The 23,529-nt window shown below is 41.1% G+C and overlaps 3 protein-coding genes and 3 non-coding genes across 7 annotated transcripts; 1 reads left to right on the top strand and 5 right to left on the bottom strand.

Annotated features, from left to right (window-relative positions):
- Window positions 1-386: 386 nt before the first annotated feature.
- Window positions 387-2,653, top strand: ankrd53 (ankyrin repeat domain 53). The gene is made up of 6 exons (XM_029526930.1): window positions 387-439; window positions 566-659; window positions 1,235-1,434; window positions 1,609-1,773; window positions 1,856-1,976; window positions 2,093-2,653. The coding sequence occupies exons 1-6, from the start codon at window positions 387-389 to the stop codon at window positions 2,651-2,653; spliced, it is 1,194 nt and encodes a 397-aa protein (XP_029382790.1).
- Window positions 2,654-3,441: 788 nt separating this feature from the next.
- On the bottom strand, window positions 3,442-7,711 carry tex261 (testis expressed 261). Its single transcript, XM_029526619.1, has 6 exons — window positions 7,544-7,711; window positions 5,993-6,072; window positions 5,728-5,881; window positions 5,492-5,559; window positions 5,265-5,367; window positions 3,442-4,722 (listed from the first exon to the last, which is right to left on the bottom strand). The coding sequence occupies exons 1-6, from the start codon at window positions 7,611-7,613 to the stop codon at window positions 4,607-4,609; spliced, it is 591 nt and encodes a 196-aa protein (XP_029382479.1). The 5' UTR covers window positions 7,614-7,711; the 3' UTR covers window positions 3,442-4,606.
- trnak-cuu (transfer RNA lysine (anticodon CUU)) lies at window positions 4,991-5,063 on the bottom strand. The gene has a single exon. It is a non-coding gene; the product is annotated as a tRNA-Lys (tRNA).
- Window positions 7,712-9,043: 1,332 nt separating the features above from the next.
- On the bottom strand, window positions 9,044-19,854 carry shtn2 (shootin 2). 2 transcript variants are annotated; one of them, XM_029526510.1, is made up of 17 exons: window positions 19,761-19,854; window positions 16,353-16,402; window positions 15,973-16,033; window positions 15,633-15,727; window positions 15,181-15,361; window positions 14,659-14,756; window positions 14,491-14,572; window positions 13,835-13,929; window positions 11,681-11,827; window positions 11,432-11,585; window positions 10,950-11,085; window positions 10,698-10,756; window positions 10,488-10,585; window positions 10,368-10,388; window positions 10,221-10,274; window positions 9,979-10,126; window positions 9,044-9,760 (listed from the first exon to the last, which is right to left on the bottom strand). In XM_029526510.1, exons 1-17 carry the CDS (start codon window positions 19,807-19,809, stop codon window positions 9,603-9,605), a joined length of 1,686 nt encoding a protein of 561 aa, XP_029382370.1. In that variant the 5' UTR covers window positions 19,810-19,854; the 3' UTR covers window positions 9,044-9,602. The 2 variants fall into 2 exon arrangements, with proteins under 2 accessions (XP_029382370.1, XP_029382371.1); XM_029526511.1 differs by lacking the exon at window positions 19,761-19,854 and adding an exon at window positions 17,248-17,382.
- Window positions 19,508-19,590, bottom strand: trnal-cag (transfer RNA leucine (anticodon CAG)). The gene has a single exon. It is a non-coding gene; the product is annotated as a tRNA-Leu (tRNA).
- A 630-nt stretch (window positions 19,855-20,484) lies between the features above and the next one.
- trnal-cag (transfer RNA leucine (anticodon CAG)) lies at window positions 20,485-20,567 on the bottom strand. Its single transcript has one exon. It is a non-coding gene; the product is annotated as a tRNA-Leu (tRNA).
- Between the last annotated feature and the right edge of the window lie 2,962 nt (window positions 20,568-23,529).

Genomic DNA, 23,529 nt, shown 5'->3' on the forward strand with positions numbered 1-23,529 from the left:
CCAGCAGTTCTAATGTGCCCAGTCCATTTTTTCATCCATTAGCTACTGTAAATAAAAAATAAGAAGGAGGATGTTCATTTCTCTTGAACAGAATTCTTTTCTTAAATCTTATTTACAGCTATATTAAAAGACAAATTGAACACAAAGTATATAGAATGGGACAAGGTGCTCTGTTTTATTTACACAAGCAGTTAAATTCAAAACTTTAATACTTTTTCTACTTTTAGCAAAACTTGGAAAGGAGCTTTTTAATCAAATGTCATTTTTTAAATCTTGAATATATAAAAACTTTAGATTTTTTTTTAACCGACACCGCCCCCCCCCCCCCCCCAAAAAAAAATGGCTGCGGGGAGTCGTCCTGGCAACAGCACGTTTCCGTAGCAACGATGGAAGCCGTCAACAAAAGCGGAAAACGGAAACGTGGGAGATGTAAAAACCGGTAAATAAAGTTAATAGTTCGAGTTTAATGAGGTTTTTTTTTTTTTTAAGCTTAGTTAGGATTTTACATCGTTACCGGTGGTTTTATTTATTTTATGGCTAAATCTTTCTATTTTATATCTCTCAGGAAACTATCCAGCAGAGCTCCGCCGGCCGGGCTCAGTCTCCCCTCTGTGGCCGGAGGGAGCTCAGAGAAACGGGATGTCCGAGTGAACAGACAGGTCGGTTCATTAAGTTCATTAAGTTCACTAAGTTACATTTATTAAGTTCATTACTGCCATTGAAGATAGACTCACTGATGGCTTGTTTACAGTCGTCACCTTCCTTCTTAAAGCAGCCCTTACCAGCTCTGATGTCTCCTCTTCTGGCACAGCAGCTCTCCGGCCATTGTCTTCATTCTTATGGCAAAAAAAAAGCAAAAGTTAGTTTAAAATTAATAAAAAAAAAAAAAAGATATCTAGTTGGATTATTGGAGGACTTAAAAAAATGTGACAAGGCCTCCATCACAGGAGCAGACGTTGTAAAACGTGCAGCAGCTGTCTTATAAAAATGAATGTATTGTTGAGTTACCTTGTTGACAGGCGGCTCATCTCTTTGGTTAGCTCACCTTCAGCAGGTGGAGCTGATGGGCTCCCTAATTACAGGCCTAACAAACCTGCACAGCCAATGAGCTCTTCCCCGAAGGCCATTTTGATTCAATGTGAAGCCAGGTGATGAAGGCTGAGGTTGCAGAAGTGGAACGAGAATAATACCACAGAGGAAAACTTAGTGCTTTTCTGTGTGTTTGGTCCTCCAGGGTCTATCAGCGCTCCACGTGGCCTGCCTGTACGGCCAGCTTGCGACCATTAAGCTCCTGGTGGAGTCCACACCAGGGTGGAGGAACAGAAGGGACGTTCAGGGCCGCCGACCGATTCACATGGTGATGTCCACCCGAAGCTCACCCAACACCTCAGCCTGTCTCAGATATCTGTTGGAGAATGGCGCTGATGTCAATGTGTATGAGCTTTATTTTAAAACTGAGAATAGAAAGATAAATCACTTATGTAATTCACTACAAAGGAAATTAGATGATGGTGAAAGCTTGTGGCTGCCCCAGGAGATAATGACAGGACTGATGATAGTGTATGTTGTGATGGGGATTGTTCTTTCTTTTTTAATCATTGTAACCAGCACCACAGACTCGGGGCAGACGCCACTGCACCTGGCCGCCTCTGAAGGCCTCCTGGACTGCTCAGAGATCCTTGTGCAAGCTGGAGCCAATGTGTTGGCTCAGGACAACATGGGTCTAACACCTCTGGATTTTGCTCGCATCTGGTGTCACAGAAAGGTAGCAAGGTAACAAGTAAAAAGAGAAATTCACAGTAAAATCAAGTTATATAAAAATTTATATTTAAAGACAACATTGACTTATCTACAGGTATCTGAAAAGCTGCATGTGGACAATAGAAAAGAGGAAAGAAATGGAGGAGAGGAAGCTGGTTCAAGCTTTATACCATGATCTTGTGGACATGGCCAAACGGAATAATCTCAAAAGACAGGTCAGTGTGTCGCTAAAATTAATCAACCCAGATCAACTCTGGGTCGTTTCTCTTGTTATAAAGTAATGACATTTCCAGCCAAAACACTTAATTCTACTTTCCTTCTGTCACTTCAGACTCTAGTAGATGAGAAGGTGGCAGAGTGGATAAACAAGAAAGGTTTTCCTCACCTAAGGGATTTCTGCCCCAGAATCACGGCCAGCCAGTACCACACCAAGTGCCTCTCATCAAATCCGGATCTGAAATATGTGAAGGGTCTGAATGAGCACCAGCCAAGAAGCCCACAGGGAAGTCGGATCATCACCTCCTCAAAGCCACCCAGGGGCTCAGTTTTCGGGCCATGGACCATCTACATGGGCCACCAGCCAGAGAAACCCCCTGCGGTGCCTGACCTCCGAGACAGTGTCACAGTGTGGAGGGACTGCAGCAGCAGGCAGACTCACTACAGCACCAAGTGGGACAACACACCCCATGCCGCTCCTGACCTGCCCCTGGATGTCCTCGAGAGGGTCTTATTCCCCAGAGCCTTCCCTTCCAGGATCGTCTCCCCTCAGCACTTCAAGCCACAGAGCATTGTGGAGGTCCAGCAGCGAGGTTGCCCCCAGGGGCAGAGCACCTCCCCCTGGACAGAGGTGGCCATGCACCTGGCTGAGGTCCTTGAGCCTGGACACTATTGAGCATCTGGAAGAGTTTCTACCAGATGTCAAATGGTTGACTGAAGTAAATTAAAATATATAATCACCTCATCTTGTATTAAAATATTTCATATATTTTACATAGTTCAGTAATACTAGACAACTTAAAAGTAGGCCTGCCCTCATGGAACAGCCTGGCACCTCTTAACTTGATCTGAGTGACAAAGTTTAAGTGGCACCGCAGCCACTTCAGCCCCAAAAGCAGGGTGAACCAAGGAGTGACTGAAGGGTGAGAAAACCTCAGTAAACTGGGTCACCTGTCACAGATGCATCCTTGCACTTTCACTGATCCCCCCCGAGGGAAATGACTTGGATCCAGGTGAGGGCTTGTCAACGTGTGTGACTATAAGATGTGGCCTGTCAACTAAAGGTGAATGGGGAAAGTCTATGTCGTAGTTGTTTCTTGCTCTTTTCCTTCATGAAGCACTTCACACCTCAGTGAGGGTCAAAGTGCACACTTGCCCCAACCTGGCACACCCACTGTGATTAGGCCATGTAGGAACAGAATAACATGCTATTCAGCTAAACCATCTGGCACGCGCACACACACACATTCTTGAGTGACTCGAATTTGGGGTCTGAAAACAGCTGGTAGTGCAAATAAAACTTATTTCAATACTAAATTACACACTGTGTGAATCGACCTGAAAATATTGGATTTGTACCACTAATTGAAAAGAACCATTAAATCTGTGAGTTACCTCAAGATAATGTTTTACTCAGTTGCGTGCAAACCTGCCTACAATGAATCACACTCAGTAATTGGTAAAAAGAATTTCTGCCTTTTTAATAGTAATTTCAACAAACCATTTTGAGCAGCTTTTGTCCTCAACACCTGCACATTTTACAGGAGTCATTGCACAGGTTCAATCTTCAGAAATGTTTTCATGTCTTTGACAGATAATGTAAAAAAAAAAAAAAACCTGATTACTGCTACTGTGAATTCTTAAAAACAGTGCAAAAAGGGGGTTGCAGACTGCCACTCTGGTCATTTATGAATGTAAGAAAAGCCACCAAAGAAGCAAAAAGAAATCTCGTTTTTCACAGCCACATGTGCATCACCCAGAGGCAAAGAGAGCATTTGTAGTGCAGTAATCCTTGATCATTTAAATTTATTAAACCCTGTTTCATCAATGTGATGTGACAGAGAAGGCTTCTTATAACATGCCACATCTTGTAATCAGAAACAATATTTCCATAGAGCAGAGGTGGATTCATTGCAACGAAACTACTAATCTTAATAACTGCTTGTCGTGAAATTTTGAATTTTTCCTACTGCTAAATTGCCACTTAATTTCACACCAGAAAACTAAGCTTGGATTTCAGGGTTAAGCCTGAAAGTACCTTTAAGCAGTCTCACTCATTTCCAAACCACCTTTTTCATCTGAGGAGATGTGAGTTTTTAGAAGTTACATTTACTCTGTGAAACTTTCTCCAATGCTACTTTGTGTGTTGACTGATGAAGTGTGAGAAATACAACGCACAAATCACAGCAGGATTTCATATCCAGAAGTAAAGGCATAATTATTTATCTGCCAAAGTCAAAAGTTACAGGTATTTGGTGGTGGTTAATTTCCAACTGTTCACATATGTATTTTAATACCAAAGCTTAAAAATGGAGGAGTCCAATGTGATAATAAGAAAGCATTGCGCTACATACAAGTTCACCTCAGTGAGGTCTCTTGTAGATGATGTTGGCAGTTGGAACAGACAGTCAGGGCCTGTGTAAAACTGTTTGGTTGTCCATCAGGACGTTCTGTTGTGGTCATCAGTCCGTCCTGTTTGTATGCTCTCCTTTTCTTTTGGCCGCTGTTGCGTTTTAGTCCCATCCACAAAGAATTTCCCAAGTACTCTCTGCTTCTCCTTAAGCTCTAACACACACACACACGCACGCACTCACTCACACTGTACCCCTCAACCTGCACCCAGAGTTCCTCAGTACATTTTTTGCCGGCTAGGTAGCACTGCCTCCTTGAGGAAAGAGAATATTAGGAGGATCCCAGATCTCTTCCCCCTCTTGCCCTTGGTGAAGTAATTAGACACCACATCATCTAGGGGGGAAAAAAAGAAAAAAGGTATGTGTTATTAATTAAAGTACCTAATTATTCACTTATCCCTTATTGTACAGCACTACAGGGAGCCAAAGTCTCAAAGTGTAGTTTTTTTATACTGTTGTGATGCTTAGCAGGAAGAAAATTGAACAAAAAATGTATAATGTGGTTTTGGAAGTTGAATGACAGCAATGTAAAATGTGTATAATTTACTTTTAAGATACAATGAAGTTAACCGATCTCACTTATGGACATTGAGAAAAGAGAGCGCCCAACGTGGGGCTCGAACCCACGACCCTGAGATTAAGAGTCTCATGCTCTACCGACTGAGCTAGCCGGGCTCTGCTATATATATATACACACATATATATATATAGCGGTGATGAAAAGCACACGGCCAGGCTTCAACACACATGCAATATGATAACAAATATTTCATGTTAGAGCAGCTACAATTCAGCATACAAAACATTCAACACTACAGCTGTGAGTTTTCTAGTTGACCTTACACTGAGGGGTGATTCTGTGTCCAAACCACTCACCTCCTTGCTGTATAGTGGACGGCAACACATTCTCCCCTGCTGACAGTGACACAAAAAAGGCAAAGGGGATCACCCACAGGCAGATGGTGAAGTAGGCCAGCACCTGAGATTGGGTGGAAAATGATTATAATGAAAGGGAACGTATCATCTACGGTTCATAAAAACATCTTGACAGGATTCAGTATTAAACTATATCATAAATCTGAGCTGTCAGTCCAGACGCTTACCTCTGAGAAAGGATAATACTCTTGTGCAAAGTACTGGAAGGCCATGTAATGGTTCACCACGACCAACACTGCAGGAAGAAAACAAAGACATCAGTGTCGGAAATAGTAAAGCACAACAAGAAGGAGGGATTAAATCTCCTTGCTTTGAATCATCTTAATAGGTGATGCCATTTTCGGTTGCTCTGTATTAAGACGAGAACAGGTACAGAGACCAAAGCAAGTGCCATCATACTGACCGCAGGAGAGGATGAAGTTGGGGGAGCTGAGCAGTATGTAAGGGAAGGTCTGCAAAAGACCAAAGTAGACCAGGTTGGTGAAGAGTCCGATTCCCACCATTAAGAGCGGGAACCCTTCAAAGACATAGAGACCCGCCAGCACACCTGTTGAGAACTGGACATATTCACAAGTAACATCAAACAGCAGTGAGACTAAAAAGCAGCCAGTTATTGCTCCTGAATAAGCAACTTCTACAATATATTCTGACAGGCAAAAGTTACTTACCAGAATCATGTACTTTATTATTCGACTGGTGGCTACTGTATATTCTTCTATTAGTTCTGCCAAGTAGTACAGGCCAGCAGCTGGGTGAAAGCAAAGACAGGGTTCTTTAGTTTGCACACAAAGATAATCTGCACTTGGGAAAAAAAAGGAGTAGACAGAAAATGGAGAGGACATTGCAGTGGTATTAGAGTAGCAATGAAGGAGTGTGTGGGTTATACTTTCACCTAATTTTATTTACAGTATCACACTATTACAGTTTATCAGTTTACAGTTTATAGCAATGGAAACTCTTAAAAGAGGCAATTGCAGGTTGTAAATCATTGAAATATGACTATCATAACATGCATAATTTAAGGGTTTACACACAAATCTAATGGATTTCATACTTAAAGGAATTCTGAATGTCAAAAGTGAGAAGCCATAAGCCTTTGAGAAAAGCTAACAGGTTGTGAAAAATCTGTGGATTTTGTTTACGCTTTCTGCTCAGCTATAATCCAGGTAATCAGGAGTTTCTGACTTTCTAAAATGCCACGTGTGGAGAAGGAAATGTTAATTATCTGGAAACAAAGCACACGTGATTAGACAGGGGCAAGGTCCTTCCACGGAATTCTCACAATCTGGCAACCCAAAAGTCGTGCTCGATAACAAACCCCAGCAAAGATTATATCAATGGTGAGCGTTTTTAACCAGAGCTAGATTCATAAGTGACAACTGATGAATGAACTCATCCAAAATAATCCGATTTCACGTCAACAGCTTAAAAAGAAAAACGACACAAGCAGCAGTCTGAGGTGACTCGGGAGCCACACCTGTCAGCTGCAGCAGGTGATACGTGGACAGAAAGACTGCTTGCCAAGTTTCCCTTTTACCTTTCAGAGCAAACAAACACATTTCAGCTGCACGACGTGTCATCTGATAATCTGAAGTCAACCAGTGAAAATGCCCCCGAGCTAATGTTGCCACGACTGCATGCTGACCTTCCCGCTACATACACCAGATGGAGACTACTTCGGGTGGTCTCCTCCGTTTTTAGACATTTTTACACCACTCTGTGAAAATGCACCCATCGATTTATTTACTAGAATCGATACACGTTGACCGGAGTGACGCTCAGAGCTAAGTGCTTGTTGCCATTAGCAAATATTACCTTAAAGAGAATTGAAATGAAAAAACTAATATAAAGAGTAAACACCAAAATATTTCAGTATTAGCGTTGTATTTTCAATAAACTGAAGAGCTGAAAGCGTGTAACGTTGTAATATTTAAGAAAAAGACATTTTCTTCCTGTGGTGGAAAGCTAGCTGGCTAAGCAAAGAAGGTGTCAGTGTTTCGGTGAAACGAATCGCATTTATTTCTTGACTTTGAGGTGGAAATATTTGCTGTGTTGGCGTGTTATTATCACCAGATGAGTCTGCCCTGAAGAGGTACATGCTTTTGTTCCACGGAGCCATCATAATAACGGATATTCAACTTCACCGGCTTGTTTTCGCTTCGCCAGCGTTAGCAAGCTAAAGAGTACGTTGGTGTGTTAGCATGTTAGCATGTACCTACCTATTGCTAAGGTGACGAAGGATATTTGGACCAGCAGCGACAACCAGCTCAGTAAATAAATAAACCACATCTCTCTGCATATGAAATGACACACACAAATAGGAAAAATAACACAGAAGATAAATGCTAGCACTAGCACAAAGTTCCTCCCCCCCGCCTGTGTTTCCAGTGCAGGCTGAGGAAAGTCCTGAAGAAGGACCAGAGCCAGCAGACACCGCGCCGCTGGAGCACCGCCAGCGGCCGGAGGGGGAACTGCAGCCGGCTGATCCCATCCCGGGGAAGGACTCAGGGACAACACATATCACAAAAATAAAACATGATGTCAGAAATTACGAATGCAAACAGTCATTGTTAAATAAATTTTTAATTTTATAGGGGATTAGGAGATCTTGATGGGATCTGTTGTTCCGTTTCTTACGTCGTGACTTGTAACTATGTTATCATGTTGATCTTTGACTCTGAGACTCTTACTCCATAGACTGTTGTTTATTTTTTTGACTTGATCATAGCAGGACAAAAGGAAGCACAAGTTTCTATTCTTTCCTTTTGGAGGACGCAAGCTGCTTCCAAATTTGAGGAAAGCAAAGATTCATTGTGAGACCGAACAGGCCCAGGTGTTTCCAGCTGCTGATCTGATGCTGCACTCTCCCCTCCAGATACCTGTTCTACAAATGAAAAGAATAGGCACCCAAGACTTAAGATAAATTTAAATGGTACCATATTTGGTGCCTGTGTCACATCCTGATGCTTTTCACACACAGCAAGGTAGTCTTTCAATTAAATTTTTATTGGATTCTCTGAGATGCGTGTGGTTTGAAATTAATTGGTTCCACGGAGGTCAGAATAAAGTTTTTACGAAAGATGTATAACTTTGGATGCCAGTGATTTGCATATCATTATCATAAGCGTGAATATGATCACAAAACATGTTCTTGTCTGTCTCTATCCATCTTTCCTACACACATATACCTCCTTTAATGTGTATAAATTCAATAACTAGAAGAAGGCAGCATCTCAAAAGTAACACCTTTTGAGACTGAAAGATTGAAAGTGATTAAAAATGTATGCTTGGGAGTGAAAAGGCAGACCTTTTGGTAAAAAGAGCTAAATAAAGTAAATATATAATGCGAAACAGTGTGAAGACACTAAAATGGTGTCAGAAGCAAAGGTGAGAGTAATTTCATCCCCCTTTTCAAATGCTTTCAACAAAGAAAGATAGGCAGATAGATAGCATGGTGCGAGGGTGTGAGTGTTCATCCATGCATGAATGCACACACATACAGTATGTCTGCAGAGGTGAGAAAACAAAAGGCAACCTGCTGCATGTAAGGACACTTTCAGGGGGGCACGCACAGATTACCTGAGGCTCTTATCTCAACAACACCTCTGGGCTCTGGGTGTGAGAGCTTTAATGTGCCTGGAGTCTCCATCCTTCGACTGGATCAAGCTTTAAGAGACAGACACCTTGGAGAAGTGGCCAAGAGCATTCATATTCAGGGATGTGTTTTTTTAATGGCTCAGGCTATTTTCTGTAAAAATCCCGTGACTTGCACTTAGATCAGCTAAAATCCAGACACCCAAAAAGAATGATGTTGGACATTAACCACGACTGAAGGAGCTCCATTTCCTTTGACTTGCTATTTGGAGCAGACTTGGATTAAATGGCATTTGAAAAATGCTTCTTTTGTTTTTCTTTGGCCATGAATATTAGAGTCAGTGTGTTTGTGCAATATCCCCCTCCTGTCTGGTGCTCGCAGGAGGTTAAAACAAAAATTAAGAGCTGTTTTCTGTATGTATTTGATTCAGAGGTGATTGCAGTTCAACTCTTAAGTTAACCTTCTGTACATGGACCGGACAACTGTCGCTCAACATTTTATTGTAAGGGATCACAGAAGCAATGCTTTTATGTGGTAATTTACTGCATAGATAAGGTGGGTTGACTTTAAGTCAGTTACAAAAACATCCTTAAAGGTCAACAAACACTGCTGTTTATCTTCATGTGAACCAGCAGCAAGAGTTAAATTGATATTCAAAGGTGAGACGTGATGTCCTTCTCCTCTCAGCTCTCTTGGCTGATGATCAGTGCTGAGGCTCTGATGCGAGAGTCTCTCTTCTCCCTGTTCTGTTTCAGCCTCCGGAGAACAGGAGCACTGCTGCTCTCACCTGCCCAGGGAGCACCTCCTGCTGCTGGGACACTTTGTGCAACTGGCTGGGGGTCTGACCAAGAGAGGCCCAAATGTAAAAACATAAAGTTATTATGAAATTATGATGATTATTATGATAAATATCTGGGAATGTCTAGGAAGGAACTATAAGCACAGTCATATTTCATTAAGATTGGTCCTAAATACCTTGCTCATACAGATACACAAAATAATAGACTCCACATTAAAAGGTGGACACATTGTAGTGTGGCACTGCGATGAGCCTCATACCTTGGGTTTGGATTGAAGATGGGTCCTGATACTCCCCCATCACTTTCCTCCTCCTCTGGAGCACCAGCAGCAGCTCTGCCTCCCCAACATTTCTGCCGACTCCCTTCCTGGATGGCATTCTGCGGAAATGTTGACGCTTCATGTTGTCCTGGTGCAACAGACAAAGAAGGTCAGGTCCATGTGCAGCTCGCTGCCTAACCTGAGTACACTGTAAAAATAGAGCTAGATATTATAGTTTTTACCAGCATGCCTTTCAACTCCAGAACAGCTGATTTCCTGTTTTCGCATTTCTGGTCCTGTAAGAGTATTTGGGATATTAGGAAAGTGTCTCATTTAAATATATCGCAGCTTTTTTATAATAAAAACAGAAAGGAACAACAGAGACTGACCTTCCATGAGCTGTCATCATCCTGCCAGCAGGAAAGGTGGATAATAAAACAGATATCTGTTATCACAGATTGCCTTGTATTAACATGGATTTCAGTGTTATGTACTGTAAGTTCATCTACCTCTACTTTCTTGATGGGCCTCAGGATGATGCCTTTCTTTATTCTCTCCATCATTTCATCCACCGCTTTCGCCTTCATCTCTGAAAAGGGAGCTGGTTCTTAGAGATTAAAGAAAGGAGAAAATTGTGGTGTTTTTACTTCGTACTTTATACTGATCAAATTTTGGCCAGTACATCACAGCATCCTACACTCTACAAGGGGAAGACTCACTGTTTGGATCAGCTTTACTGGCTCCGTCTTTCCTCCTGCTCCTCAGGAAATCTTGTAAACTAAACACAGATGCACAGACAGTGATTATGATATTCAATGGATCTTCTAAATAACAATTTTAAACACAAATATAACCAATTTTCTTCTCCTGCTCTCTAGCTCCTGAAGTATCCATAACTCATTTTCAAAGCTTGTTTAACGAAGTAAAACTCCCATTCAATTAAATGGTTAAATAAACTGTGTTAAACATACTTAACATGACTAGTGGAAGAAGGGGGAGGAGGGGGAGGAGGGGGAGGTGGAGGAGGTGGAGGAGGTGGAGATGGTGTTGACCCCTCTGTCTGTTCATCGGTGGTGTCCTTCTTCAGTGTTTCTTCTAGCTGTTTCACTGCAAACGAAGGCAGTGAAACATTCATCAGTGAGATAAACAGGGAGCGAATTCAACAAGTAAGAACAAGAAATTGACTTTGTAGCTTTCGGACAACAGCTTTGTCAGAAAATGTTTAGGAAGCAACAGCATGAATTTGAATAATCAGCCAGCAGGTAATTCAAGTCAAGAAATCCAAGTCTGTGCTATAAGATGGAGCTGGGGTGGGGTAAGCACAACACCTCCAAACATTCAGAAGCTCCTCTCGGGCTTTAATATTGTCTTCCTTTCACAATGCCAGCTTTGGCATCAAGGTCCAGCTGTTTTGACCCCCCCTCTGCAGTTACCACAGAGCCGTGTTTGCTACCTTCTTCCTGCAGCTGCATGGCAGTGTTGTTGGCCTCAGACAGCTGAGTTTCCAAGGCTGTTTTTTCTGCCTCACTCTTCTCCAGCTGCTCTCTCAGATTCTGCAGCTCGGAGAGGATGCTGCTCTGCTCTGCAGCGCTTTGACTCTGCTTAACCTGAATGAATGCAGGGACAAGAGAGACGCCGAAAATCAACGAGCTGAGTGGACATCTGTGTTTTTCTTTCTCTTTTACATCACATGCACACATACCTGGGCCTGGTAGTAGCACTGTATATCGCTCAGGGCTGTGCTGATGTTACTTATTTGTTCCAGCGCCTGCTGTAGCCGGAGGCCTGTGTCTGAGCTCTGAATCTGAGCCGTGCTCTGCCCATTTTCCACTGCCTGCTGAACCAAGATCTGACAAGACAAACCGTTTCTATCTTCACCTTCTGACATCTTGAACACGTCTTTACAATTATCTACTTCTACAAAAGTGGAAGAGAAACACGCCAGTGACACTGAACCACAATTATAGGCGAAATAAAGAGAGATTTTACTGACTCGTTGTTGATTTTCTCCCCACAGGAGGTTGTCACAATACAGGGAAAATGTCTTCAAACCACTGTTTTGACTAAACAATGACTTGGAAGCCTTGTTAGAATTACTCATCTGTGTCACTGAATAGTGCTAACAATGGAAACAGGATGATTTAGCTGTGAGACAAAGCATCATTTCTCCTACATTATGATAAGTGGCTTGTAAGGAAAAAAGTAAAAGTGTCAGGTTTTGCCTTGACGTACTTGGACAATTAGATTCTTTCTTCTATGGTGTGATAAATATACACGCTAGTTATTGTGGTTTAGAGCTCTTAAATGATAAGAGTGCTATAAACAAGCTTTTTGTTATGTTGCACATGCTTTTATATTGCGATGATTAATGCTGTATACAAGTAAGATGTTTTCTGACTTTCTCCCAAGAGTATCTTTTGTTACCATGAATTTTCTGCACAATTCATTATTTTTGTACATTATTCGTGTTTTTTTCTTCTTCCAATATGTGATTGCTTGTTCCCAAGAATATAATTTCATTAATTAATTATGAATTAACTCAAAATTGCCATCCTGAAGACAGTACGAAGGACATGGCTTCAGTCGTGCTGGGTTCATAAACAGTCTCTCTGACAGTTTTATGGGAAGAGGTCAATCATCAGAGAATAAGACGTGTGAAAAAGACGGTTTTCATTTCTGTTTTTTAAATGCAACGACCAACTGATGCGGCAGGTTCGGTGAGGTCTCTATCAGAACATGCAGTACGAGGCAAATTACGCCACTCTAATCTCTGATGTCCCTTCAGTGGAGACCAATTTTCACACAGCAATTAGCACAATTATTTCATACATACAAACACATAGGACTAGCCACATACAGCAACACAAAGCGACAAAGATACGCACAAACAGACACACAACCACACAAAAAAAAACTCCGAATTGTTTCCTGTTTGAGGCCCTGCATCATTATGCCACCATGCATCACAGAGAAGAGATGTGAATGGTTGGTGTTTTCAAAACACATGAAAACAGACAAATAGTAGTGCATACAAGAGGCATTCAGCTCAGGGGGGTCTTTTACCATGAATTGAGAGTAAAGGGGCTGAATTGTGTGAACAGTTGGGGGTCCTTTTCACAGGTAAGGACCCCTGCAAGGCAGCCTATTGTGCGCCTGTCCGGTAAATGGAGGACACTGCGCACAAAGGCGACAATTGCTATATGCTCGGCAAAACATAAAAGTGTCAGGCAAAGACAGGTTGCGCTTAAAGACCACTATTCTCCTTCAGCAGCAGTGATGACCACTAATTATGGGGAGGGGAGGGGCCAAATGGGAAGGGAAGGGAACAGAGAGACGTTTTTTGAAAGAAAAGGCCTTCATTATAGGAGCAGGTGGGGCAGCAACAAAAATCTGTGCTGTGTGAGTGTGTGTTTTTGTGTGTGTGTGTGTTTGGGTATGTGGATGTTAAGCGAATTGGTGTTCATGTATACGAGTGTGTTTCTGCTTTTGTGTTGTTTGTGTGAATGCCCTGCCTCACACAGAGAGCCCGGGTTTGACCAAAGTGTCATCAGTGTGAAAACAGAGAATGGAGAACCCTTCTCCTGTCCCGCCACATCAACTGCTCTCTGACAGAGGAATTGCCCCCGCCCCCACCCCCATCCACCACGCCACGCCACACCCTCACCTCCACCCACTCACTCCCAAGTATCCGTCTGTACGCCGTCACTGCCCGAAGGTCAGCACTAACACTCCTGCACCCTTCCTGTGCCACGACCTGTCACCATCAGTACATATAGGTGTGAATGTATGACAAAATGTCTCATGCAAAGCTGACAACACGCACAAGAACGCACACATGTATGCCATACACTCAGACCTGGTGGGCAAAGACTTCAGCCTGCTGCCGGAGGCCCTCCTCCAACTCCAGTCTCTGCGACATCTCTGTGAACTCCTCTGTGACAAGCTGGGACACTGTGTGACCAGACACACAAATAAAAACAAACACACAACAACAAAATTAAGGGGCATTGATGTCATTCACCACACACCATGTTTGGTATTGAAATGATCAATCGCTAAACTGACAAACGATGTTGTGTCATGTCACCTATGATTGATAATGTGAGGATTTGTCTGGATTTAAAGTTAAGCTGTACATTAAACTATAACTTCACCCAAACTGTAACAAATTACAACAATTACACATTTGGTACACACTACATTTGATTGGGCAATAGAAATATTCATGCAGATGTCTATAATAAAAACCAAAACTTTTTTTTTTTTTTTGCTTGAATAGATATCCCTAAAAATAAAAAATTTGTTTTTATTATTATGATTGTTGTTCAATAAGGTGAACTCGCCCTTAAAATTTTTTCAACTTTTGATTGATTGGACAAAATGTGAAATGGAAACAAGGAAACATGGCACCTTGAAGATGAGAACTTGTACAGGCCCTTTCTTCCTAGAATAAATAATAATAATTATCTGGGTAAAATTATCAGCACTGATAATGCTGTGATGACAACTTACCTCGTTTGATTTTATTCATAGTTTTGTTCTGTTTGCTCATTTGCCTCAGTATGGCCTCTTTCTCTTCAACCTCCCGAGCAAGCTGCGATAAAATGTCTGTGATAAGGCATACTGCTTTACACACATACACGTATACACACACACACACATGCAGATTAAACAGTGTACCTGCTCTCTGAGCTCGTCCTGCTGTGTGGTCAGATCCTGCAGTTCTGTCTCCAGCTGTAGCTTCTCAGCCAGAAGACCGTCCACCATTGTCTGCAGCTCTGACACAGAGACAAGAACAAATCTAAATGTAGACCATTATGTTTGTGGAAAGGGCAAAAATAATGAGTAAAGTTCCCCTGTGACGGTGATTGTGTTGGTATGGAAAATTTTATAATATCCTGAAGTGCTGGCAATGCTTCGAGTAACACTGAAGTGTCTGCCTAATTATAAATACATGAATTTAGTTATTCGGCTAATTGGCAGACCTGGTAATGTTTAATATATTTTGATGGTTATTTTGCGACCTCAGACACAGCAGCAGATTAAGTGCCTCTTCTTTTATTACTACTTATATTCCTCCTCACATATGGATCCCTGCTATTATTTGGGTTCAACAAGTTGTTTTCAGTTTGATTTACTGGGAAGATTTTACCGAAAAATGATTTAAATAAAGGTGAATTTGTATGAGTAGTTTTGCCCAACCTGCAATCTTGGCCTGACTCTGCAGCATCAGTGTCTCCTCACCGCCATCAACCACATCATCATTAACCGTGGGGTCAGTCTCTGGGTCAAAGGTCACAGCAGCCAGGTTTTCGGGCAGCTCAGCTATGAGCGGCAACAGCATCTGGCTCCTCCTCTTCAAGGATTTGTTCTCCTTGGTCACCTAGGCAACAGAGGCGGTGATGGTGAATGTAGAGGTCGATACTGTTTGTTGCTGTTTTATTTTCGGAGTACAGAGATGAGAAATAGAGGATGGTGTATCACCTGATCTCGAATAAGTGAAGCTACTTTACACAGAACCACCTTCACATTTCAGTACAGGTTAGGAAAGAAGACAAGAGAGGATATAAAAGTGGTATAGAAAACAAAAGTGACATAGAACAGATGTCAAATTAGACAGACTGTTAAAAAGGAAAGGAAGAACAATAACTTACCTTGACAGCCAGCGCCTCAGCACCCTCTCTACATGATCGTTCAATCTGGAACTGGATTTCCAGGACATTTATCTCTTTCAGGAGTTGATTGGACACTGGAAAGGAAGGCTGTTAGTCATTTTCTCAGAAAAATATGGAAAATAAAGAATATAAATAAAAATTATTTGGATAAAAGTTGCACAAAATTAATTTATCCCTCGTTTCTTTGCATCTTCATCTCCACAACTGACTGATGTTTCTACTGCATATTGCCCAGAGGTGTGAATTTTAATCGCTACGGTTTTCTGTCTTCATGATGATGTGACTGAATGCAGGGAAATAAAATAATCCGAATTCTCACCTTCCTCCAGCTCAGACAGTCTCTGATTGGCTTCATCTCTCTGCCTTTCCAGGATTTCAAACTAACATTTAATCGTCGAAACACACAGAAGGAGCAAAACAACAGACAGTGATCAATTCATACCTGACACATGATGTGCTGGCTCATATTTTCTTCTATTATCGCTGACAGTTGAGGAAAAATGTCATGCTTGTATTTTTGTAACCAAAATCAAATTATACTTTTTTTTTTTTATCGTTTCATTTTAAATTCTTTTTGTTACAGTTTTTACTTTAAAATGTGAGCTTAAATGATTTTGGGTTGAGGGTGAAAAGGTGACCATGCTCTGGTAATCTCTAATGCACGTCAGAAAGTGGCACCAATTCTTTACTTGCTGATACCTGAATGTCTCCCTCATCTTCGGAAAACAAATCGCTCTCTCCATCAGACTCTGTGGAAAAGAGAAGATCAGAGAAGATTTTATTTTTATTCACAGCAAACAAACAGAACAGGCAACAAAAAATAGAGAAGACGCTCAGCGGGATTTGAAATCGCAGAGGATTCTCACATCCTGTCAGCGTGACTGCAAGAGGAACTTCATAAGGCCATCTGAAGGAGTTCAGTGAGGCACATACAAGAAGTGAAATTACAGGGAGGCATAAATTAAACCATTTCACTTTCTATGGATTCAGACTCATTATAGTTTCTACAGTCAATTCCTCTTTGTCCAAAAAACTGACCTCTCTGTGGTTCAAGCATTTAACGTTTTAAAAGTTAGGGCATACAAACGAACAGAACAAACTAGATGTAAACATATATCATGACTGATGGCGATACCGGTGGGTGGATTTGGTGACTTACACCAAAGCTGGATCAGCTTGTTGTGTTAAAGTACAATCGAACATTTTGCTTATTTAGCATTGCACCTCTACAGGTTTGTTAGCTTCAGGATACAACGAGAAAAACATGACCAAAGCCAGAAGAGAAGAATTAGAGAGAGTTGTTTTTTTTTTTTTTACACACACACAAATGCTGACATTTTTAAGCATTTTTTTCCCATTTATTCCTCCACTGGAAAACCATTTGACAGAGCAGATAAAATTTGACTTTTCATGAATCTGCTTTTAAACAACACTAAATTAAGGTTGACAAAATGGTTATACTGAACTTTATTGTCCACTTAATCCCTAAAAATGTAAAACTCCTGTTCCACTTTGGTTGAGCACATTATTCCATAATAAGTGTTTCTGGACACCTCCTCTCACATTCTGACTAAAATAGTTTATCAGGTCTTACCTGCAGCTGTGGCGTCCTCATCTTGGACCCACATCCTGCGGATTGTTTGTTTTTCAAGCTTTTCAAGCTTCAATAAACTAAACTAATCTAAGCTGCACATTCCAGAGCAAACAAAAACCCTGTTTTCTCTCTGAGTGGCACCTTATAATGAAGGAAGCAAGTGAGAAATTTGCTGGAAAACCCTCCCCCACTGCCACGATTTCAGAAAAAGGGGAACTTTTTCTTACATTTGTCTCAGGACCTTCTTAGTCACCATAATGACTAACCACATAAAGGAATTTTAATGCACTTTTTTGATGCTTTAAGAAATGTTCTTCCCATGTAAGTACTGATCACATTTGTTTGATTTTGCTCTTGATGTTACGTAAAATGGAGGAGGTATGTGAACTTTTCCCCCCTTTTGCAGAAACAGTGATCGGGGGAAAACGTAGCATCTGTCCGTTCATGTGGTATCTGAGGGACGAAACTGTCTCCCTGCTGCAAGATCAATGTCACTCAAGCAGCCAGGACCCCGGCAAAGCTGCTTTTATTCCTCTATTAGCATGTGTGTCCAGAGTTCATGACCTCTGCAACATCACACACCTGCCATGGGAACCAAATTCTGGGCGATTTCTAGGAGCACACCGAGAGCTTGTGGGTTAAGTACTTCTTTCATTTAACTGTGAGCGTTTGGTTTCGCTCCAGGCTTTTGGGATTTGGTCTTTCCTAAAACCAAAAAAGGAAAGATGATGTTGGTACTACTGTATTTTTATGAACAATCACGAGAAATAATGACCGCCAGGTGTAAAAATTACACACACTGAAATCAACAATGCATTTGTAGGGAACCACATTCAACCACAAATGAATACATAACTGTGTGTGAGTCAGTATTTACCTTAGCAGGACAGTGTGTGCTATCGATGGGCTATAAAATATTATTGACTGATTGTAATCAGGGAAATTGAAAGCCAAACTAAAAGTGTGGGTGCATCAAATGTAATGCTGGTTGGTTATATTCATGGCAACGTTTATTGACATCTTTATTTTATACACCACAATACATCACTGACCTTAACAGGAAAACAGTAGAATGTATTGCAAAAGTTTAGATTGTGCAAACTCAAACACATTGATATTTTACTGATATATTCAACATATTTGAACAAATATGTAAACAAGCAACACATTGTCAATGTTCCTGGCTTCCTCTAAAATGTATTTGTTTAACCAAGCAGTGGGAGCAGAGGCAACAACCTGAAGCCTTGATCGGATAAACTCTGCAGCCTTCAGGGAAATGCCCACGTGATGGTATAGATTATCTATGTACCTGACATAATCTTCACAGTTGCACAGCAAACATGGCAGTGTTTAATGTAGTAGGTGATTTTCTAACTGAAGGAAAACTCTGCGATTTATTTATTTGAAAAAGGAACAAGGAGCACTAAATATGTCTTAAGATTCCTGACAAAATAATCAAAAGAGCTAATTGAAATATTATAGTTAAATCACCTTCAGCACACAACCAGATGGCCTCCATAACCGAACAACAAAAAGCCGCTGTGAGTCATGGCGGCGACGCCCGTGAGATTTAATGAGTGTTTTCTCTCTCAGTGTGTTGCTCTCTTTACAGGCACCACCTGAGCACCAAAGCCTCCTCCAGCCTGTTACCCTGACCTTTACTAATGACTCTTCACCCTGTTAATAAAGGTGAAATTGTCACTTAACATTAGTAGTTGTCTGGTGTTTCTTGCATGTGGTGACATTGTCAGAAAAGTTGGTCCTCAATAAAGCCACAACTTCAATTTCTTATCAAACAAAGACAGATCAGAACGGCAGCTGTATTTCATTTTTTAATCACAAAGACTGCTTTCAGTGAGCCTTCGGCCTTTATAACATCTTTTCCTTCTCTTTATTGGGAGAATTAATAACTCTGAGATGAATTTAGTTGGCCAGCTATTTTGCTTTCATCAAACATACACAGTCTTCTTTATCAGTAGTACCACAGTGCATTTATAATACAGTCAGGAGTAGAATATATGTATTTTATGAATAGTTTATATATAAAGCCTGATATTTTAGAGTTGTAGCGAAAAAAGTAATTATTAATACAACTGTAACCGCTCCCAAGGCCTCCATCACAGGAAGCTGATAATAAAGTACGAGTCAGAGCATCATGCACAATGTTTTCTGCCAATGTTAAGTCATAAATGTAATTAACGAACGTGTTGACTTTCCCCATACCTGTTTACAGCGCTGCAGAGGGGTAAAAAAAGGTTGTTGTCAGAAGTGGGATTCGAACCCACGCCTCCAGAGGAGACTGCGACCTGAACGCAGCGCCTTAGACCGCTCGGCCATCCTGACGTCACTGCGTGCTTACGTCACGCATTATCTTTTTAATTTTTTAGAAGACAAATATTAAAGGAAGACAAAATTTTAAATGTGGATAGATGACAAAAACGTCAGCGGTCGACACGTTTCTACGCCACACTGTGACAGATTTAGGTATGAAAACAAAGATTAATTTCACCGACCTGCTCTCTTCTGAATGTCCGCAAACAGCGACCTCAGCCCGGAAAACATCCAACTTTAACTTCATAACACTTCAACAAATATGCAACTTCTTTTTATGCTATTTTTTCTCAGGTAATTTGTATTAATGGAATTCTTTTTTTATTCAAGTTTTGTTTTTTGTTAATTGTCCAACATCCGTCAGCCAATCGGCGTCGTGGATTCTTCTCGCAGCGTCAACATTTCCAACATTTGACCAATCACGGCAGAGCAATGGCGATAGCGCGTGCCCACCTCGCACGTGTACGTGAATACAATCCAGGAAGTACGCGGGCGATAGCAACTATTTTATTTTAAATGGCTAAAAAATGAAACAAAGAGATTCATTTCACCGACCTGCTCTCCTCTGAGTGTCCGTGAACAGCGACTTTAGTTCGGGTAACTCTTGCCGCCGTTTCCCGAAAGCATCCAACTAACGTCATATAACTTATATAAAAAAAAAAACAAACTCCGTCAAACCGTCACTTCCGGTTTTATTAAACCGGCTAATAAAAATTTTTGTTGGTTATGTGTTTTTCCCTGTTAGGAATCTAAAATGGATTTTAAAAAGTCTTTTTAAAAAACATTTTTTGTCAGCATTTTATATACATAATTTTTTTTGTTGTTGTTTTTTGTTTGTTTATTTTTATAGAATACATTCAGTTGGGTTGCACTAAATTTTTTTACGTGGAACAAAAAAAGGGTTGCTGTCAGAAGTGGGATTCGAACCCACGCCTCCAGGGGAGACTGCGACCTGAACGCAGCGCCTTAGACCGCTCGGCCATCCTGACATAGGGGCGTGCTGACGTCACGCGTTTATATAGTTTCAAAAAGTATGTCACGCATTTAATGAGACTATAGAATAAAATGTCACGCTTTGCTGCGTCAGAAACAAATCAGCATTTTGTTTTCAGTTTGTTAGACTCAATTTTGGGGACGTTTCAAACAGCAAAAGGCAAACACTTAACACACAACTTTCTCTTCTTCGTGTGTTTTTTAACTGCCAAACTCTGCATCTGAATCTTTGGAGGTCCGTCCATGAAATCATTTTAAAAGTTTTTTGCATTCCTCTCATCTCCTCCGTCGCCGGCTCAGACACCGCACATGCTTTTCATCCTGACAAGCTCAATCCTGGCAACCTCTCCCTCATTTGCATCCTCACTTATTGTCACTCCATTACTGTGTTTTAAAGCAGAGCTTTAATGAAGCTGAACAGACCGAGTCAGCAGCATCTGGGTGTTTAATACTCGGAGCAGAATTGCACTGAGGAGACAGATCATTGGGTTTTAACACCATCGATCTAATGTGTTTTTGAGCGCGTGACAAAGAGGGGAAGGTTATGATTATCAGCTGGGTAAATCTACAGTGCTTGTGTGTGAAATGAGCAAAACTCTGAGTAACAGAGAAAGCTCATGGGTGAGAGAGAGAGAGAGACACAAACACACACATAAACACACACTCACCTGCTCCGGCTCTGGCCTACTCAGCACTAATGACTGTGTGATTGGATTATCTGGGCTTTTAGCAGCACCACAGCTGCAGCTGACAGAGACGCTAACCTGCAAAGGTCAAGCCTGGGTCAACAAGAGGTCAGCAGGGGCCGTGAACTTTGCAGAAGATGAGGCCTCGGGCGGGCGATAAGAAGAGGCAGGGAGGGTGTTTTCAGCAGGATGGTGACAGACAGATTCGATTTCTAGGAAGGGGACGCTGAAAACGGCGAGAGAAGAGGGGGGTCGCAGAGATGTAGGCTAGTATGCTGGGAGGAGGGAGACGGGATGCGTTATGACAGAAGAGCCTTGCGGACACTGCTGGCCTCCTGGTGACTCCACTGTACACTAGAAACACAAACAAACAGGGCTGTCGCCACTGTTGCCACTGGCTCCATCATCTTTAATGTGAGACGCTCCTTTTTCTCCCTCACACTTTCCCCCTCGCCATCATAAAAACCGTGTCCGAACCATTACATTTTGTCCAAACAAATACCAACACTTTTTTTGAGTTCCCCTCCCAAACAGAAAGGTATTATGACCCCAAACTATCCTTCCGCCATCTGGTCGCAGCCAGCAGGAATTTTTATTCCTGTGTTTAAGTGTTTAATGGGATATTTTATATGTGGGCCATGTTTACCACTTGATATTATAGCACCATGTAGCCACGACTCTGGAGTGCATTCCCTACGACACTGTAGCAAGAAACACATGAATATTTAAGGCTGCTGGTGTAAATGAATATCCGACTGTGTGTTTGCTGAGAATAGCAGCCAGTGAGTCAATTCCCTGCGGGGGATTTGTCTCTGCATTAGTTTAGACCAGAGGATGATGGCCGAGTCTATTGAAGTGAGTAAATGACAATATTCTCCTGTGATTAGTTCCAACCAGCATTACACACAAGCACAACCCAAACAGGGGGAGAATATTCACAGATGCCTGAAGGCTGCTGCTTCTATTGATCATGCTGCAAACTTTACGGTCATTACAGGTTCAGCAGGTCAATAAGTGCAACCCCACTGACTCAAAATGGATCTTAAAACATAAAAAATCCGCGTCACATACAGAGCAGAGATAAAGCACATCAGAGAGACTTCTATTGGATTTCATCTATGGTATCTCTATTTTCTATTTAACATTCATTTTCTAACCAAAGCATATTTAAAGAAAACGTGTCAGGTATTGTTGTCCTGCTGTTTGGCTCTTTATTGTAGAGCTGTGTATTGAGCCTCAGTGTTGCTTGTTCACTGTGATGATTAATTAGAAAAAGTGGCACCAAATGCCTGGTGAGATTTTCTTATCCTGTTTACTACAATTTGATCAAATTTTCTCTGATGAGAGTGAACTGGCCTTTGTTCTGGACACTATTGCCTTCTTTGTGACTTTTTTTGTTACCTTAACACTGATATTTTATATTTTTAGACAAATAGTTCTTATATTTTCTGAGCCACTTGCCTTAAATTGCCTCAAAGACACATGTTTATTTTGAATGAAGTTGATTTAATTAAGATGGATTAAATATTATGGGACTATATTGTTTAATTTAGATGCAATTCTTCAATGACAGCATGAAAGTGTGGAAGTGCCTAACCCTTATTTAGTTAAAAAGACAAAGGGCCACACAGAAAAAAATATAAAAAAATAAATAAATAAAATACTCAAGTGAGTATATTTTTTTTTTCTAGTATAAAAATTCTCAGTCATAATTGAAATCTTTCACAAGTTAATATGCAAGCACACAAAATATTGAATATTTTACAGTCAAAAAAGATAAATCCCTGTTGCAGTTAATTATAAATACATATTACATTATTATAAATAAAAAACTTTTATCTTTTTATTTGTTTCACATGTTAGTTAAAGCTCCGTATTGTATTAAACTGAGTGAACAGCACAACAGAAAGTTTCAATAATTAATAGATTGGTGCATTTTTTTTATTGTGCTTTTAAAACTGAATTGAGTCAAGCAATGAACATTAGCTGTAGTTATGTACTCTGAATGCCATGATGAAATACCTGTTGGACATTCCCTATAAAGAAGTATGTGTGTGTGTGTGTGTGTGTGTGTACCACTGTGTTGTTTTTCCTCTCTCAGCTCTGTAGGTGTCGCTCTAACTCTGTGATCTGCCACCTGTTGCTTTCCTTGCCACACACTTCCTCACTGCTCAGGTCGCAATCTTCAGACTGCAGGGGGAAAAATCTTTAACTTGTGGTTTGAATAGAAAACTAAATTATATCCTGTGCAAATGAATAAAAAGAAATGCAA

This window comes from Echeneis naucrates, chromosome 18, assembly GCF_900963305.1.
Source record: "Echeneis naucrates chromosome 18, fEcheNa1.1, whole genome shotgun sequence".
NCBI classification, from domain to species: Eukaryota; Metazoa; Chordata; class Actinopteri; order Carangiformes; family Echeneidae; genus Echeneis; species Echeneis naucrates.